Source organism: Scomber scombrus, chromosome 8 (genome assembly GCF_963691925.1).
Source record: "Scomber scombrus chromosome 8, fScoSco1.1, whole genome shotgun sequence".
Taxonomy (NCBI): domain Eukaryota; kingdom Metazoa; phylum Chordata; class Actinopteri; order Scombriformes; family Scombridae; genus Scomber; species Scomber scombrus.
Window position 1 is genome coordinate 10,893,572 of NC_084977.1, and position 18,244 is coordinate 10,911,815.

At 39.8% G+C, this 18,244-nt stretch overlaps 2 protein-coding genes across 2 annotated transcripts in view; one reads left to right on the forward strand and one right to left on the reverse strand.

Moving 5' to 3' along the window:
- Positions 1-18,244, forward strand: part of ubxn6 (UBX domain protein 6) — a 409,082-nt gene that overhangs the window by 308,693 nt on the left and 82,145 nt on the right. The gene's annotated exons all lie outside the window — the stretch shown is intronic.
- Positions 11,147-18,244, reverse strand: part of ncanb (neurocan b) — a 97,760-nt gene continuing 90,662 nt past the window's right edge. Inside the window, exons 14-15 of the mRNA XM_062424244.1 lie at positions 12,678-12,860; positions 11,147-11,283 (exon numbers count right to left, since the gene is read on the reverse strand). Coding sequence (XP_062280228.1) covers positions 11,147-11,283; positions 12,678-12,860 — 320 coding nt within the window. The remainder of the gene's footprint in view (positions 11,284-12,677; positions 12,861-18,244) is intronic.

Below are 18,244 nucleotides of genomic sequence, written 5' to 3' on the forward strand. Positions count from 1 at the left end.
TAAAAGAAGCTGTTAGTGAGGCGATGCATCGCCATCTGCAGCCGTCATTAAGACGGGCATGAATGCAGATTCATGGGTGAGGCTATTCAACAACCTGTCTGCAATAAAGACAAGGAAGATAAATGTGGTTAAGATGCATATTAATCTTTTTTTGATTTGGATAAGCAGCTTGGAGTGCTCGTGTGTATGCAGAAAGAGAAAGTGTGTTTCGCCTGCAGCCTCTTATGTTTATATGTGAGATAAAGACAGCCTAATTCTGGGAGGAAAAGAGCAGAGCAGCTCTGAGGGTAAGCAAGAGACTGTCAGGCCTAAGATGATGCTAAACCCTTTGTTGCTTTTCATAATCTTCTTGAACTTTGGCAGCGTCATTAGGAGATAATACAGGATAAGGCCAGAGATCCCCATTGATTGGCCTGATATCGACCCATGAACAAGGTTATGATGAGCAGTCTTTTCATGCCTCTAATTTATCTGCTCATCTCAGAAACCAAGTTATATTACAAGAATCATGACAGATCTGGAGTATAAATAGTTGTTTTTGAAGCTTTTTCATAGGTTATCATGAGAAAGTTCTGACTGAAGGATGCTCAGGCATGCTGAGCTTCATGGACACTCAACTCACAGTGCACAAGTGCATGCTGGTCTTTGGAGGTAAACATTTCAAAGTAGGCCTTTCTGTAGACTCACAGTACTCAAAAAGGGCCAGAAACAGCCACTTGGGTAGGTTTAGGCATAAGGATTGAGACAGTTCTAGTTAGGTTAAGAATAGCAGGGGGGTGTGTCGTCTAAGTCTGCAAGACTGCAATTAGACCCTTCTCAGCACTTCAGGACGCAGGATGCTATTGTTTGGAGTGTGGCTTCAAGTTGCTGTTAAAAAATCTCTTAGTGCTGCAGTGGCAGCACAGCAACAGAGGAGAGCTGAAGGTCATTTTCAGCTGTGAATTTAAAAGGAACTCCCCGGTAAGCAGGCTTAATGAGCACTGTCATTGGAGTGCGCCGAGCTGAGCGAAAAACATCACTCAGCCAGCCAGAACAGAGGAAGAGGATGTAAAAGAGATGCTATATTCAGTGTGATTGATTGTCGACTGAAAACAGAACCTGGCTGTGTGGCTGCTTCCGGTATTTCTGCATAATAATGAAATGAGTGAGTCACATATCAAAGGAGATGAGAGCAACGAGCAAGTGAGGCAGAGCAAATGACAGAGAGAGGGGAAGTTTTTTTTTACAGGAGACAGTGCTGTGAGGCAATGAAACAGTCCACTGATAAGAGAGGACTATCGCATTCAGCTCATCAGAGGACGTTGAGGTGAACTGAAGGTCTCTGAGGTTAGACAGTACAACAGTAGGCGTATTCACTAACTATTTGCTGCCAAAATTAAATCTCTCTCATTCTTTCTCCTTCCTGTTTTGCCCTCTTCACTCCTTTCTCTTACTTTTGATCCTTCTCACTTTTCTGTTTTCCTCTTTTTTTCTTCTCTTCCTCCAACTCTTTTTCAGCTGTGCCACTGAGGGATTTGCCTTTGGCAACCAACTCTGGTGCTTCAACACTGCAGCCAGAACAGAGATGGAATATAAAGGGGATGAACAAAATTGCATTTGTTTTATTGATATCTCGGGTGTGGAGAAAACAGTTTACCTAATCCAGTGAGATTTGGAAATGCATTTCTTCTACGCAGGAAGGTCAGAAAGGTGCAGATTGTTCCACAGAAAAAGAATCAGCAGCTCAGAGCAAGACTGAATCTATCACTCGTGCAGTAACACCATGATACCAAAACAGGGGAGCACACATTTGAACGGCAGAGAGAAAACAAGTGATCTTTCTCTTTAAATTTTCAGGAAAGATTAACAAACTCTTGACAAAATGGCCGATACAATCATTCTACAAAAAATTGACGTGCGGAGCTGAAGAATACTGCCCTTGGCTAGATCAGAGTGTTTCTTTTTCAGCACTTATTTTCAAATGGTAGGCCTCCTCATCGCCTCAGGTTTTAAACTTCGATTAACATGTTGAATAGGTGTGAAAACTTTCAAGGTTTTTCATACTGTTGAGATTGAAGGCAGCATATGTTTGATAACGTTTTACCCATTTTCAGTATAGCAGTAGCCTTGAATAAGATAACTTTGGTATATACAGTACATTACGTACATGGAATAGTGTGTCTGTCTGTAATGACAGTCCTCTTCATTTCTAGTATTTCGTAGCACAGTTTTATACAGTACTGGTAAAAGGAACAAACAACTTGAAGGGTTGAAAGTTGTTGCATGTATTAATGGTGTGTGTTATAGAGATATTGTAGCTGTGGCCGGCCCTGTGGAGACAAACAGTTCCACTCAGTTTGGCTAGTTTGGTAACCTTAACTTAATGAGCTCATTGTGGTATAACCTTTGTCAAAATGATGATGTATTGAATATAGTGTTAACTGTTTCTTGATTGTGCAAATATATATAACGTGTAATGTTTGGGTTGTTAGTGTACTTATTCGATGATCTAGTATTCTATGATAATATTGTAATGTTTAACATATAAGATAATTTAGACTATTTGATAGCCTATTAGTGTAATTTAAATTATTTTATATGTTTGTAGTGTTTTGTGTAGTTTTGTTGTTAGGGCTGGAGCAGATTTCCATATAATATGGTCGGGTCATTGCCAGTGGCAGAATATATAAACCTGCCAGTTTCCATCAAGTGCTGCTGCTGTCAGGATCACATAGTACCCGTGGTACTTTCTATCTTTCTTTCTGATTCAAGTTAGAGAGGGTTCTCTGGCACTTACATCTAACTTTCTGTTATTTATTGTTATGATGTCAGATACCTATGCAACACATGGTGAAGTTCCAAAACGTGAGATTAACATTATGTAGAAATACTTCCTGCAAGTCAAAAGTCAGAGTTTCAAACTGCCCTGAACGCTTTGTTTGTGATGTTTTTTGCACTTTGCTAATGAGCTGAAATGATTGTCACACATAAACAGCCGTCTGTTCAGTAGCCCTGGTTGCTACGGTTGTTAAGATTTATCTCACATATTGCAGATTGGATTTTGGCTCAAACATGTACAGATGTATTCAAGAAGTTTATATATTGAATAAATTATGGGGGAAAAAAAGAGAAAGAAATTTGACTACTAATGTTTGTTTACATAGATTGAGTGAGTGCACCAGGAGGGGGGCTTTAAAGAGAGAGGAGCTAAAACGGCCTGTTTCAGACAGAGGCTGATCTGAGGGGCGATATAAAGGGTGAGTATAAGATAAATAAATAAATAAATCATGGAAAAATATACTAGAACCAGAATCCAGTAGAATCCCAGAATATAATGGGTATAATGTGTGCGCGTGTGTGTCTTTTGTTTTTGCTTGCCTTTATTATGTAAAGCACTTTGTGCTACATTTTACTGTATGAAAAGTGCTATATAAATAACGTCTGATTGATTGATTGATGTAGTATTTATATTTTAAAATTTAATACAATTGATTCTGCTAATTTAAGATGGTTTTAATGGTTTAATTTTCTTGGTCTGACTACAATGCTTACAGTTGGGGTAACCATTTTGGAACAATAAATGAAAACTCTCAAGTTAAAACAGTTTTTTTTTGACAGTGTGTGAATGTAGCATTTTACTTTAATAATAACAATATGCTAGAATGGTACTGTTATGTATCAATAAACTATGTAACATTATTTACTTCTGGAAAGGTCATAATACATTGTTATGTGCACACTATGACAGTTGTAGAACGTTTTAATCAAAGTAAGATATGCCCATATATCAATATAATTACAAGGATGGTTTATTCACATACAAAATTCTTAACATACTAAATCACAAAATGAACAAATAAACACCAACGAAGTTACGTAATGGATCCAAACAAGGGTTTCCTTTAATGATCATTTGTCTTGTAAAGAATATAATACAATGACAGGACTGGAATTCATAAGAACATACATCAATAAATATGGATACATATATGTGGACCATGTTAACACAGCTGTAGATGGGCTCAGTTGCAGTTATCTTGTGCCTGTGTTCAGTTTGGACATGAACAAGCGGCTGCAAACTGAAGTGTTGTGCGAGGAACAGAGCCAGAGAAGTGATGTTTGTCAGTCATGTAAACCTCGCTTCTGGCTCTCCTGCAGTGCACGTGATGACCAGAGCTTCTCTGATTTTTCTGAAGTAGTTTGAAGCAGCAGCTTGTGTGTGAGTGAGGGGGAGAAACAGAAAGAGGGAGATGGCTTTTGTATCTACTTAGGCTGTATGAATATGGTCCAGATAAGCTAAGCAACAAACACACCCAGAGTTTTAATGGATTTTTACAAAAGACAGATCTCAGATTATTTACATCAAAGAGAAGAAGACACACTTGTCATCGGTTTCTGCTTTGCATTTGTCCGTGTCTTTCATCTCTCATCTCTCTCACTGTAAAATGTTTCCATTCATTCATCCATCCATCCATCCCAACAGCCTTTTTCCTGACAGTGATGAACTGTCTCAACTCAATTAACACATAGAGATGCAATGTGATACTGGTACCACTAGGGTTCCCCCTCTACATTAGATAGTAAAAGAGGAAGCAGTGATGGAGCATTTCACAGGAGGAAAATCTGATGAGATGGAGATTAGAATAAGAAAAAAAGACAATGATGCAAATGACCAACATTTGGGTAAGGCCAATAACTCAAGAGTACACACCTTTATGGGTTTGCATCAAGTAAAACTTGCTTAGATGCTGGAACACATATGAGTGCAGTGAGCTATGGCCAAGCAGGTAACTCCAGATCTGAAAAGTGAAGCCAATGCAGAAATGCCTTAAACCTGCATTCTCTCTAATGGCCAGCAGGGGGCAAATCCACCAACCCAAAAAAGAAGTCAGTTTGTATGGAGGTCTATGGGAAAATGACCCTACTTCTCATTTGAGTTTTTACCTCAGTAAACACTTTCCTAATGAGTTTATGGCCTCAATCATTAGTTTCAAGTCTTCCTCAGTACAGCATGTGACAGTGCTTCCCATTTTGCCTGTTTGTTTGACTTGTTCTGCTGATGACTGATAAATACACACTCCACAAGTTAATTTATATTTTTATTTGTCTTAGTTGAATAAGTTACTTTTTGACTGATATGTTTGTGTGACCTCCCTTCATGTTGCCAGCCTCGAACCAGGTAATAACTACCATGATGTTCATTTTGTTAATTACGGTCCCATTTAGAGTAACACAGACAATACAGTAGGATATGATTTAGGGCATGACTACCTTGTGATTGAAAAGTCCCTACCACAACAGTGTGTGAAGTGCTGTATTTAGACCATGGCGAGTTCCTCCCCAGCTCCCCACTCGTGTCCAAATATGGTCCAAAAAACCATGATGGTGATGGTCAAAATGCCAAACTTGAGGCTTCAAAATGGAGTCCACAAACCAACAGGTGACAACACAGTTGCTACTACCATTATTTTTATACAGTCTATGGCTATGACAGTCTGTTTTATTGTCATTTAGAAAACATCCAGTGGTCAGTCAACACTATTGTGCCGTCAATGCCATCGACTGACTTAATAGGAGCCAAAGACAGACACCCTAATCATGAAATCAATAGTCTGTCTGTGTGTGTCTATGCAGTCTCTGCCACTCTTATCAGCTTGTCATTGCTGATGAGCGCTGTGTTTAAATGCATCAGGTTTACCCTCACAGACAGTTGTCACAGCACATGAAGGCAAAAAAGATTCTCATACATGTACACACAGACACACAGAACTGGTCACCTGTCAGTTATTTGTCTTGACAGTAAATACAGAAAAGTGAGTTCTTTAGACATTCAAACTCCTCTAGTATATTTAACTTTGCTGTCCTGAAACATCACAAGCAGTTATTGCATTAGCTAATCAATTCAGAATTGACCGCTTGCTAAAACCCCTTACTACAGTAAAGGTCCAATCATGTCTTATCAACTCTGACTTGATGTAGCAGGCCTGTCAAGATTTGGATTTCTCAGAATTTTGAAGCCTTCTGCAGCAGGCTGAAATAAGAGTGATAAAGAGTTTTAGGGTTGTAACTTTTTGGTTTGCCTTTTCAAAACCAAAATACAAGATCAAAAGTGTAACCTAGCATTACTTCCAAGGCAAGGAGCATTATTTTATGGAGTTAAAGGTTATACTAAAAATGCTGTTCATGATAACACATCTGCTGTATTCTGTCTTTGTCACACTTCTGACACCAAGGCTAACCCATTCATGGAGGTGGTTGGCTTAATCAGATAGCTAACTACAGCTGACAAAATTTGTTCATCACAGTTGTTCAGCTGGAAAAATTAAGTTGCTATGAAAATACTGCCTTTGTGTACCTAGATAAGGACCCATTGTTTCAGAGAATACTTAGAATTTTATGCAGTGAATTTGCCACTATTATTATTATTATTATTGTAAATTGCATGTTTGTGACAATAGAAGCATGAACATGGCTTACCAAATGGTCAATTCCTGCTCTTTTTCTTCTTATTAAAATGCCTAACTTGTAATGCCTGTATTAATTTATAGGCCAAGGAGGTACTTGTTTTTACTCTTTTTCTTTGTTATATTATTTTTCATTTCATGCTTGGATATTAAGCGAGTGTGCTCCCTTGGATTTTTTTCTCACCTTGACAATTTTTATTTGTTGTGCTTGCCTTTTGTGTAAATTCTTTGTGTGAAAAGAACATTATATTGGTGTTTATGAAGGCTGAGGCTTGTCTTCTACACCCGCCTGATGTTCTGTTTGAGGCACAAGCGCCCCCAAAGTCAATTTCCTTTGACTTATGTCTATCACTTTTGTCATACTAAAAAATTCCTTAAACATACTTCAACCAAATTGTGCTCCTGCGGTTGCCATTTTGACAGAGCATGATCTAATAGTCACAGCTACAAGCACACAAAGATGCAGTCTCATTCCATCTTTGCTATTATTTCATCGCGGGCGAACTCAGATGGCTTCAGCTGTGAGCTGTGAGTGAGGGGAGTGACTTGGTCACAGTTAGGATAGGTGGCTCAGTCTGGGAAGAGGGCTGCTGGCTGTGAAGAAGCTCAATAGTTTGCTCACTGCCCTCCCCTCAGGCGTGGTGCTCAATGCTGAGCTGAGAGACAGCTGGCAGAGACCTCAGTTAAGTCACTCATCTTGATAATTAAGACTCACAATTATAAGGCTGTGACTGTCTGCCCTCAGGGCTCCAACTAGAAAGACCACTGATGAGAGGGGAGAGGGATGCAAATAGAGGAGATAAAATGCAGAGCGAGACAGATGACTCTGAGAGTGAGGGTCAATGTGTTAAGATATTTGAAGAGGAACAATGTGTGTTTGCATCCATTCAAAATTGAAAGTGTCGAGAGAGAAAGGCTTTGAGAAAGCTTGACACCTCCAAATGACACAGAACAACAACTGACCAGTCCCAGAGGATGAGCAGAAAACAAGCTGTCCCCTCACAGAGACAAGACACAAACAAACATACACATCCCAGAGGGGGGGCCATCACAAACAAAACACACTTTTATGTGGTGTTTGGTACAAGAAAAAAAAAAAAAAAGTCCAAGAAGAAGAAAAGACCAAGCCGAACTTAATCAGTATAAAATCCATTCATACCAACTCATTACAGTTTACATAAATCTGTGATAATTTTGTTTCAGACCTTATATTCCCTGCAGAGGCAAAGAAAAAACGACAACACAGAAGATGGAATGGTGAATTAGCTTCTGTTTTCTAGCCTGAATTAAGTTCCTTATTAGTTCTTCAAATCAATTTCGAGCAAGTTTTCTACACCTGTCACACAGCTGAACCTTTACACAACTGTAATTACACTGTGTCTGGGAATCAGCGTTGATTTGATTTACTGTGAGAGGGGCCTCTGTCTGCCCTTTCATCCACCCATGGTCAATCTATCTTTCAGGACAGATAGAAATAAAGGAGGCCTGTGGCAGCTGACATCTCCGAAACGACAGGGGTTTGATGGCTGTGACAGTTCTCTGGGCCTCCTGTCTGTCACCCTAAACCTTCAACTGGCTGTCCGTCAACCTAACCTGTCCCTCCTCATCACAGCTCAATGGTTCTGCAGATAATGCAACTTGTTAATTAGGCAAGCAGAGATTAATTAAACTGATAAAGAGGTGCAGGTTCACTATTGTTCTCCGTGCAGAGGAGTGTTGTCATTGCCAAGGTGAGAAGAGACAAACAAAGGCATAGAATTAATGCAATCTGGATGGATTCTCTAACCTCCTGTGACTTTATATAGCCTGATCCTGCTTTAGTGTTGAGGCTGCACAAAAGAAAACTCTTATTCCTACTATTCAGATGTAAAAAGACAGTGACAGTGAAGGCAGGAAAATAATGTCTACTGAGGACAATAGATGAAAAATACCAAAGTAAGAGTTGGTGAAGGTAAATGCACAAAGATAGAGGGATAGAAAAGTTGAAGACAGTGGTTGGGACATAATCCCAGGAGCTCCAACCTCAAGCACTGGCTTTAAAAAACACCCATTTAAACCGGCAGTAAAGAGGAAGTAAAAGAGAGCAAAGCGCTTGTTCTATCTGTCTCAATCCCCCTTTTTAAAGCAGGACACGGCAGAAGTGAACACAGGTGTGAACAGCTGTGAGACTCGGTCTGCCCCAGAAATGGGAACCCTTAATCTCTACTGACCCGTTCCATCATCCGCTGGGACTTCAGCCACTGTCAACATCCTCCATCATACACACACACTGACATGAGAGAGAGAGAGTGTACACAGCTTTGATTCATGATCCAACTGTCATCAACATTAGTCTCTGCAAGTTCTCATGTCTGTTCTCCACCACATGTCCAACTCATCCTGGGTTACAAGGGCAGACAGAGCCCGGTACATTGCAAAAAATCTGTATCTTAATGCATTATTCATTGTGTATTTAAAGCTGCTCTGGTCAATATTCTTAAGTCATATCAAAAATAGATCAAATAATAATTTGTAATGTGAAAGGGATTACTTAGAGTGATGAATACACAGTTAATTACACAGTGATTCTACATTTCCTACAGCTAGCTGCAGCATTTTAACATCTTTCATCTTATTTTTTATTATTATTGTTTTTAAGGCCTAGCAATTTACTGCTGTGGTTCACTGCCACCATTTACAGTTAAACCCACTGTACACTACCAGCCCAATGCCAACACATCCTCATAATTAAATATATAGGTCTAAAATTCAGCTGGCAAAAAAAACCCTATAGTTATGTTTATGCTTTCTAGCAGCTCTAGCAGACATGATTAGAAGACCTCCAGAATGATCATAATATGCTGCTTTCCAAAACTGTTACAAAAAACAAATTTTTTTCTGGTGTGACAACGCTGTGGTTAAGGTCTGGTTAGGTTTAGGCACTAAAAACACTTGGTTTGGGTTAGGGACAGATCATGGTTTAGGTTAAAATGATCACTTGTAAAGTGGTTTATACTTCTTTTAAGTTACAACCTTTGTCATCATGGCAACAGTAAACACCACAACTTTATGGTTTAAAAAAAAAGTCCCACCATGCAGTTGGAAACAGGAAGCAAACAGTGATCTCCTGCATCAAAGTCCACTTTTTGCCATATAACAATTTAGCCACACAACCTCTCTCCTCTTCATAAGTCAAAAATCATCTTATGCAGTCATTTTACACTGACATCATCTGACTGTCAGTTTCCGCGGTCATAATTAATGACCATTAGATGGCATGAACCGAACTGTGGGTTGTTTTGTTAGCCACATGAGCCAGAACTAAATTAACATGGATATGCAGTTGTTCTGGGGCAGTGGAACTAACTGTGAACATTGACACTGGGCTTACGGTACCTTAAATTATATTGTATTAAGATTTAAGGTTGTTTCAAAAATAACACCTTCCCGTTTCAATATACTGACTGACTTTTCTAGAAAATTCCTGCCACATTTTTTCTTCAAACATTGCGCATGGACTCATCATATCTTCTGCTTCCTATAAAGTACCACTGGATCTGGATAGATAACCTGCTCCCTCCCTCTCTGAATCTTGCATGCCTGGCTGACAGCATAATTTCTCTTCATTAGGTCGGAGCAGAAACAGACTTAGCGAGAGGATCTTTCCCCACCAGTGCACCACTTTGATTCACTCACAGTACACATTCATACAGCAACACAAATTTTGAGAGAAAGGCAAAGCAAATGTGGGACTCCTGTTCTGAGCAGAAACAAACTGATTTCAAACATTCAGATTAACCCTTGACAATGACAGGTGTGGATGTCTGACATAACAAGAGCTGTTTGAGATTCTGAAAAGTGACTGATGTGTAACGCGATGTGACGGAACTGAACAAGACGTGTTTTCCATTTTCCTCTGGGGGCTCAGCATCTGATCTAAAGTAACTGTCTTACACTGACAAGAAGATACAACGCTAACAATCAAATAATTCAAATACAACTGCTCTGATTCAAAGAAAATCAATTAAATCTGTTTCAGAATAACTCACTTTAAGTCAGGTACAATGTCTTACAAAGAGCAAACAAAATGCAGCAGAGTCAAGAAATAAACACTGAGTATTTGTAAAAAATAACGTGTTCAACAGACAAAGGCTCAAGTCAACAACATGGATGTCTTCCTTGACTCGTCTGATTTTGATACAGCATTTTCAATGATGTCGTCCCTATTTACAGTTTGTACTAAACCACTTCTGTCCGAAGAAAGTTTGGTGTGGCTCTCAAAGGTTTTTTTTCTCTCTCTTTTTCTTCAAAAACAGGTCAGCGTAGCCCCGTGTTTCAGGTCATTGTTGAGCTTGGCCGGAGAGTAACTGGGTCGAGTAAGAGGGCGGATGAGAAACAGACGAGTAAGACGAGAAAGTACAACAGAAAAAGGAAAGTAAAAAGAGTACAAAGGGATTGTTATTGTCCTGGTGACGCCTGGCAGCAATTTGGCAGGCGTCACAGTTGACTATGATACAGGCTGACTCAAGAGAGCCAGGGGTGGAGCTAAGGGCAGGGCAGTGCAGGGAGGGAGGGAGGGAGGGAAGGGGGGGCTTGGGCTGAGAGTTTAAGGTTGTGAAGTGGTGTTTGGGCGAATTGGGGCGAGAAGAAGGGACGAAAGGGAAACAGGCAAACTGCAGTTGGCAGAAGGAGAGGAAAGGTAACAGGATGGGTTGTTTTTTGGTTCAGAAGTGGGCGTGGTTGTGACCCTGACCCGGCTCTCCTCCGTGGTGCCCTCCCTCTCTGTGGCCGTGCCTCTTGTGCTTCCTGCGCTCCCTCCTGCCCTTGTGGTGGTGACGCCGGTAACGGTGGGCTCGTCGGGCTGGTGGAGAAAAACAGAGTGTAAGAAGGAAGAGACAGTGAAATACAAGAAAGGGCAGACAATTTGTTAAGGGGGGTAAACATAAGTCAGATGAAACATGAAAGGCAGGTGTGAAAAAAAAAGATGTAAGAGGGAGATGAATCCCTGAAAAGCAACAGAAGCATTCAGACAGTCAGAGGGAGGTGAAACCAGGTAAGAGGCAAGGGAAGCAGCATCAAAAAGCAGGAAGGTCAAAATACGTGTTCTCTGTAGAAGATTTACCACACTGAGGGAATCTGTTTAATCTCACATTCAGTTGACTGGGTGCCTTTAGTGAGAGCACACAGAGCTAGCCACCCACTCATAGCCTCACTATAAGCTTGTGGGGTGTGCTGCCAAATTAGGTTGCTCTGTCCCATTCTGGATTTTGCCAACAAAGAAGGGTTGCCTGCAATGAATGATAACGGCACTATAACTCCGGGCCATAAAAACAACTCCGTCCAAAGATAAAGAGTCATAAGAAAAGGAATCTTTATCAGGTCCAACAGAAGCTACATTATTCCAGTATTTCATCATTACTGTCATATTGTGAGCGGAGTGAAATGACATGGCAGTTTGTTGAATATTTATACAGATCGACCCTTTCTATCTCCTTGGAAAAAGCAAGTGCAAAAATTAGTTATGCCATCACTCTATCCTAGTATGAGTGAGTCCTTTAAAATCATTTGAGTAAAAGATTATTTTTAAGGCTGCAAGGAGATAGTAGTATAAGTGTAAGAAAGTTGCATGGTACAAAAATGTTATCGCACTAGAATAACAGGTGGCTTCAACCATGAATGAAGAAACTGCGGTGACACTGCAATGTCATCATTTCACTCCATCTACACAACAGTCTGAGCAGATATGAGAATATGCGTTGCACTGACAGTGTTTATTCCTTGTGCACAAAAGCTGCAGTACGATATGGCATGTTACAGTTGTGTTTCACTTTGCTTAAACGGTTTTATTTTCTAGCGCACATCTTTTTGTAACGGTCAACCAGTTGCAAAAAATTGTTTTGAAAAGTCTAAAGAATAATAATACAAAAAATAAAAATAAAAAATCCCACCTCAAGCATGAAGCACTTCAAAGAAGACCCTACCACTTCTAAGTAAGCCCGGAGGATTTAATTCAGTCTGCAACCTCAGTAATCTTTTTGCTTGCAATTATTAATAATGAGAGCAAGCTTGAATGCACATGGTGACAGAAGTTCCTGAGGGCAGTTTACGTAGGAGGTTCGGTCTTGAGGACCTGTGGTGGCGTGCTAAAAATAAAAAAATGTAAATGTGAAAAATGACCTAATAAAGAGAAATACTGCTTTGAGTCTTGTTGTCTGCCGTCCTGCTCTGTTAAAAATCCTGCAGTGTAAAACTCACATTTTATGCAGATGATTTTAGGCCGGTCCCACTTGCCATTGGCACGACACTTAGCAGTGGGCACATGGCGCTGCAGGAAGCCGTCGGCACACTGGTAGCGCACTACAGAGTGGATGTCATAGTGGGAGCGCTTCCGTCCAATCAAGAAGGCATTATCCACAGTGGGAGGGGTTCCGCAAAGCACTGTAGGGGTAAAGAAAGACATAGCACAAGACATAATATTAATAAGTCTGCTTCTGCTTTCCTCCTGTGAGATTATTATATATTCAACAAATGAAATATCCCAAGTGACACATTCACTGTAGGATAAATACTTGGCTAAAACATCCCTTTGAGAACCACTCACAGCACAGTCATCAAAATGTGGTCTGCAGGACAGTGTGTCGGTTTAAGTCTGTGAGTGGGTGAGTAACACGGTTTTAGACACTGAAAGAGTCAAGGTAGAATCAGAAAGATAGTTACACAAGCTGAGACAGAAAGAAGACTGACAGAATGGTCAAACATTCAACTTCACCGGGGTGGTGGGGTGGTAGTGGGGGGCAGTCTCCCTTGTAGAGGTGGCAAGTGGGGGTGTACTGTAATAACTCTGGGAAGCCCTAGATGGCAGTCCTGCAGCTGAAGCCCTAGCTTTTCCTGCCCTTTAACATGCAGTAATGTGTAACAAAATCATGGAAAAGCTTTTTAGTTTTTTGTCACCTCCTTGGATTTGCTGCAGTACCACAAATGTATTATTTTATAATCAGTGGTCAGCAGAAAGCAAAAGTCCTTCTCGGTCAAAGGTTTGGGGAAAAAGAACAAAACAAGGCCAACATACTGTAGGTCAAAAACTTATTACAGATATTCACTTTTAACTTCTTCACAATATCCATATTCAAATTTTCACATTGTGTCTTACATACGCATCTTTTTTTTTAATGAACGTTCTTACTCGGCTCCACTTACATACTGCTCTGCACATACTTTTGCTCTAAGTTTGTCCTGATAACTTTGCACACATTTGTTCTTTAAAATGTTGTTATTTTGCACCATGCACAGCCTGTGGAGATGGTAAGTAAGCTTGTTACTACACACTCTACTACTGTATACAATTATGTGAATGTGATGAATGAATCTTTGAACTCTCCCAACAAGTAATCACATTGCTTCAGTTTTTGCCTAATTGATGATTAAAAAACAGTAAACATACGTGTAGGCTCTGATCACTATTACCCAACTAATGCCAATGTGGTCTGGACCTATCAGTCCTCATCTAAGTCCCAACTTGAGCTCCTTTCAGGCAGGAAATGAAGAGACAGCTAATAGATTGTAGAGTAAGGGGTTGTAGAAATGTGCTTGAATAAGAAAAAACTTACATTCTGCCCTTATAAAAGGTAATATTTTCCAGCACCAAAAATTACCACTCATCCCATCCTTAAACCTGATTTAAACACTTAAGTGGTCAAAGCGGTCATGAGAGGGCTTAATCAGAAATCAGAATTTGTTTAATTCCCTTGTCCTTATCCTAATACCTCTTAAATTCTTAATAAGGGAAAGCAATGTCATTAAGTCTGATGAAAGGTTTCATGCCACATTTACAGTTTAATGTGTTGTGGAAGGAATAACAGGCACTTCCCTCCTCACTTGAGACGATCACTGACTCGACACAAATGGAAGACTAAAAGGTAGTTTTCCATTAGTCCTCACCTATGTACACTGTTGAATGATTTCTCACAGCGGGGGCAAGTAATGTATTAAAGGAGGGATAAAAGAAAATGTCACTAAACTTGGAAAAAGTAAATGGAATCAAGATTTTATCATTGACGCTTTAGAGGTGCAGCGTGCAGAATTTGGTGTCATCTAGCAGAATGGACTTGACAGTGTGTAACATCCCCTGAAAATAAGATCTGTTGTGCTTTACATTAATTGAGCCCTTTATTTCTACATAAGGAGTGGATCCTCTTCCACAAAGTCATGTTTCACTGCCATGTTTCTACAGTAACCCAGAACGGACAAACCAAACACAGTTTTTTATCCAGTTGGTTGCAATCTGCAAAATCACCACTAGAGGCCACTAATTTTAACATACTGGTCCTTTAAGTCAGAAAAGGAAATTAAATAAAATCTACTTTCCAAAAAACTCCAAACTATTTGCTCAATCTTTTAAGCTGTTACTTAAATTATTAAAATAAAAGTTTGAACTATTGACAAAACACTCATTTAATGCTTGATTCTAACAAACTACTAGCATGTCTCGACATGTGTCTGATAGCTGATGAGTTGTACACATTGGTAGACAATAATTTTGCCTACACAATGAGACTGGCTTATAGAAACTATGTGTATAAATGTGGATTTATCTTCTTGCAAAGGCAGATTTTGGAAATTCATAGCATGTTCCCATTATTCTCAGGATGGTAGTTATAGTTAATGATTAAATATTCAATATGTTTGTATAAATAATGGCTCATTGTTTTGGTAACTTAAATACTATGGTTCACTCATGCAGCACTGATCACCCTCATTTACAATTGCAGCACAAGTAAGGAGCAGAAAATTACACTCATCTGACGTGTAAAAAAAGAAAGAAATACAGAAGTGCAAGGGAAGGGATGGAGTCCCAATGACGAGAAAAGAAGAGCAAAAGCTGAGAAGGAGAGATGTGAGATGAGAGACTAAATAATGTAAATTTGAGTAATTCCATATGGGTTTATTCAGAGTATTTGAGTTTTGCATTAATTAGGAGACACAAGCTGTATACAGGTATTGAGGTATATATTTGAAAAAAGCTAATTTCTAGAAGTCTTTTCTGTCACTCGGTGCCTGTCTTTGTGTAGCAGGGGGTAGTCAGTGTGAGTTAGCAGCATGGGGCAGGGCTGCAGACAGTTAGATGCTGGCTCCTTTCAGCACTTCTATGTGGCCTCAAAGCATCCGCACACCTACTGGTATCATGTTAAGAATGAATCAGAGAGACATCAAAGTGCATGCATCCTCAATAATACACTACTGGGAGTGAGTCTCACATGGCAACAGTAGATGTGGACAAATGCTGTCTTGTTTACTAAACAACAAAGTGCAGCCTTGTTTGTGGAAGCTGCTCAGACCACTGCACAGATAGATAGAAACACAATGTTCATGTTTTAAATTACTGCAAGAAAATACATGTAGCCTTTTAAAAAAAAAAAAAAAAAAATCTACTGGTAATTTCTTCACAGTAACATCACATACTGCACATCCCAAACCATTACCACCATTAGTGGAGGTAATAATTAAAGAGAAATGTGAGACATATGATTTCTTCAAACTTAATTGCATCTGTTTTTGACAACTTAACATTTCCTTTATCATAAATCTTTGGTCCAAGATTTATGTCTGCTGAGCTAGTAAGCAGTGAAGTATAGTGAGAGAGCCTGTCCTTGGAGGCCTGGTGGGTGATGGACTTCTGCTGTGACACTGCGCACACCTCCTCATGGCATTATCTGTAGCATCCCATCTTATCTCTTTGATAAGACAGGATCCTGTGGGGAGGTCTGTGGCTGCTCAGTTGGTATAAGTGAAGAGGACCCTCATCTTCAACTACTTCTCCCTACTCTCTGTGAAAAGCTAGACTCATCATCAACGCTAAAAGTCAAATCCAAATGAGCATTAATAATATATTGAAAATGTAATTATACACACAAGTTGAGTCTTGGTTAAGCACAGAGAGAGTGTATGTGCTTTGTCTGCACAAGCACACCCTCCTTCCCCCTCTGAACACAACACTGTTTCCCCCCTTTACTTCTGAATACATTTCAGGAGTGACAGGTTTATTCTACGTGATGTGTATCCCACAATGATTACATCACACACCAATGGACACATCAGCTGCTGAAAACACTGACAACAGCCTATCATTTCCCACAGCGCTCACTCTGCTCACTGGGTATGTCATGCAAAATTAAATTTCCTCCCTTTGCAAATAATAACCCATCAAAATTGTTCAATAATATTATAATATTTACTTAAATGTCCTGCTGAGGGTGAATTCCCTGTCATCCTCGCTAGAAGAGCTTACAGGCAGGAGACTATGTGACTGTCTTGTCAATATAATCCAAACATCGCTCCAAATCTGTGGTCAACTTTTCATGAATTAAAAAAGAAAATCCTTTCTTATACAACATTGTTCCAGCAATCACTTTATGCTTCTGAATGTTAAATGCCTGAAAAAAATCCAGAACAAGTCACTCCAGATCACAAAGCTCACTCTATTTTATTTGGGAAAAATTCTGTATTCTGATTGGCCTACAGACCTCATGTGATGTTTTGCAATTCTGAAAAACGTTCTTGATAGGGTGAGTTAAAGATTTTTGGCAATTTCCAAAAAATATGTATGAAATCTGGGGTGAAGCCAAACCAGCAGGTTTACCGGGGTTGAATGCATGTGTGTGATTGACGATTGGAGGCTTGTGTGAGTGGGTTTATACAAATAAAATGTGCCATGAGTCTGCCTCTTTTTCCTGAAGATCTCACCATCACATCCCACCTTCAGTGTCACCTCTTTTCAGCTGTATGAAAAAGATGTCATCGCTATCTGCATGACACACTATCCTGACTGACTGATTAAGGCGTCTGATTGGCTCACGTGCTATGTTGTTATCGCCTAATCAAGCCCTGGGGGCTGCTGATGAGCGGAAAAACAGAGAAGACGGGCTCGGAGCATTCGAAAACAGGCAGAGAATGCGTAGTGAGGAGCTGACAAACTCCACTGATAAAACAAGACATTACATGGGGTTTGTTACTGTAGAGTGAAAAAGAGGCTACAGGGGAAGTGGGGGAAGATGAAAAGATGCTGGTGATTGTAAGTGACTGATTAAGGTCAGAGGTGGGCTGGATGCTGGGGACTTGTGACAGTGTGCATCAGAGGTGGTGCAACACCTCTTGCATGCTTGCAAGGGAAATACCTTTCCTTTCATACAAGAATACAGTGGATGTGTCAGAGTATGTACTTGGTGGCTACAGCTTCAGAAGTATGCTCTCTAGGCTCATGGCCTCTGATGAAAAAACATCTGTTATAGCAAAACAATTTGCTTAAATCAACATACAGACCATTAATAAGGTCTTTGAGGTGTTTGTATTCAAGCTTCTCTGATACTGAATGATGGAGAGGGATGATAAAGGAAGCTGTTCTATTTAGCTCTAAAAGACAGTATAGGTGTAATGCACTCAGTAAAGATATGATTATATTCTTAAGTATTTGCTGACTAATGTATTTCTTATCATCAAAATCTATGTCCAGATCAAGATGGCATTATTTAGATAGTCCTGGTTTATTAACATTCAGGTTAAGTTTTGAGGCTCCAGCCACCATCTTATGTCCCAGTATTTCACTTAACCAGTCTCAGACATCATCCTGCTAATCTCTACCTGGATATTAATACATCTGTCTTCTTGCCATTGGTCATAAGTTTGACCAGTTTGAAAATATGCAGTAAAAATAAGCTCTAACAGCCTCTCAGAGGAGTATGCAGCGGCCTAACTTCAACACCTTGCTGGGGGACATAAAGCTTATAAAGAAACTTAACCAACTAATACGTTTGATCACCTAATTTTTC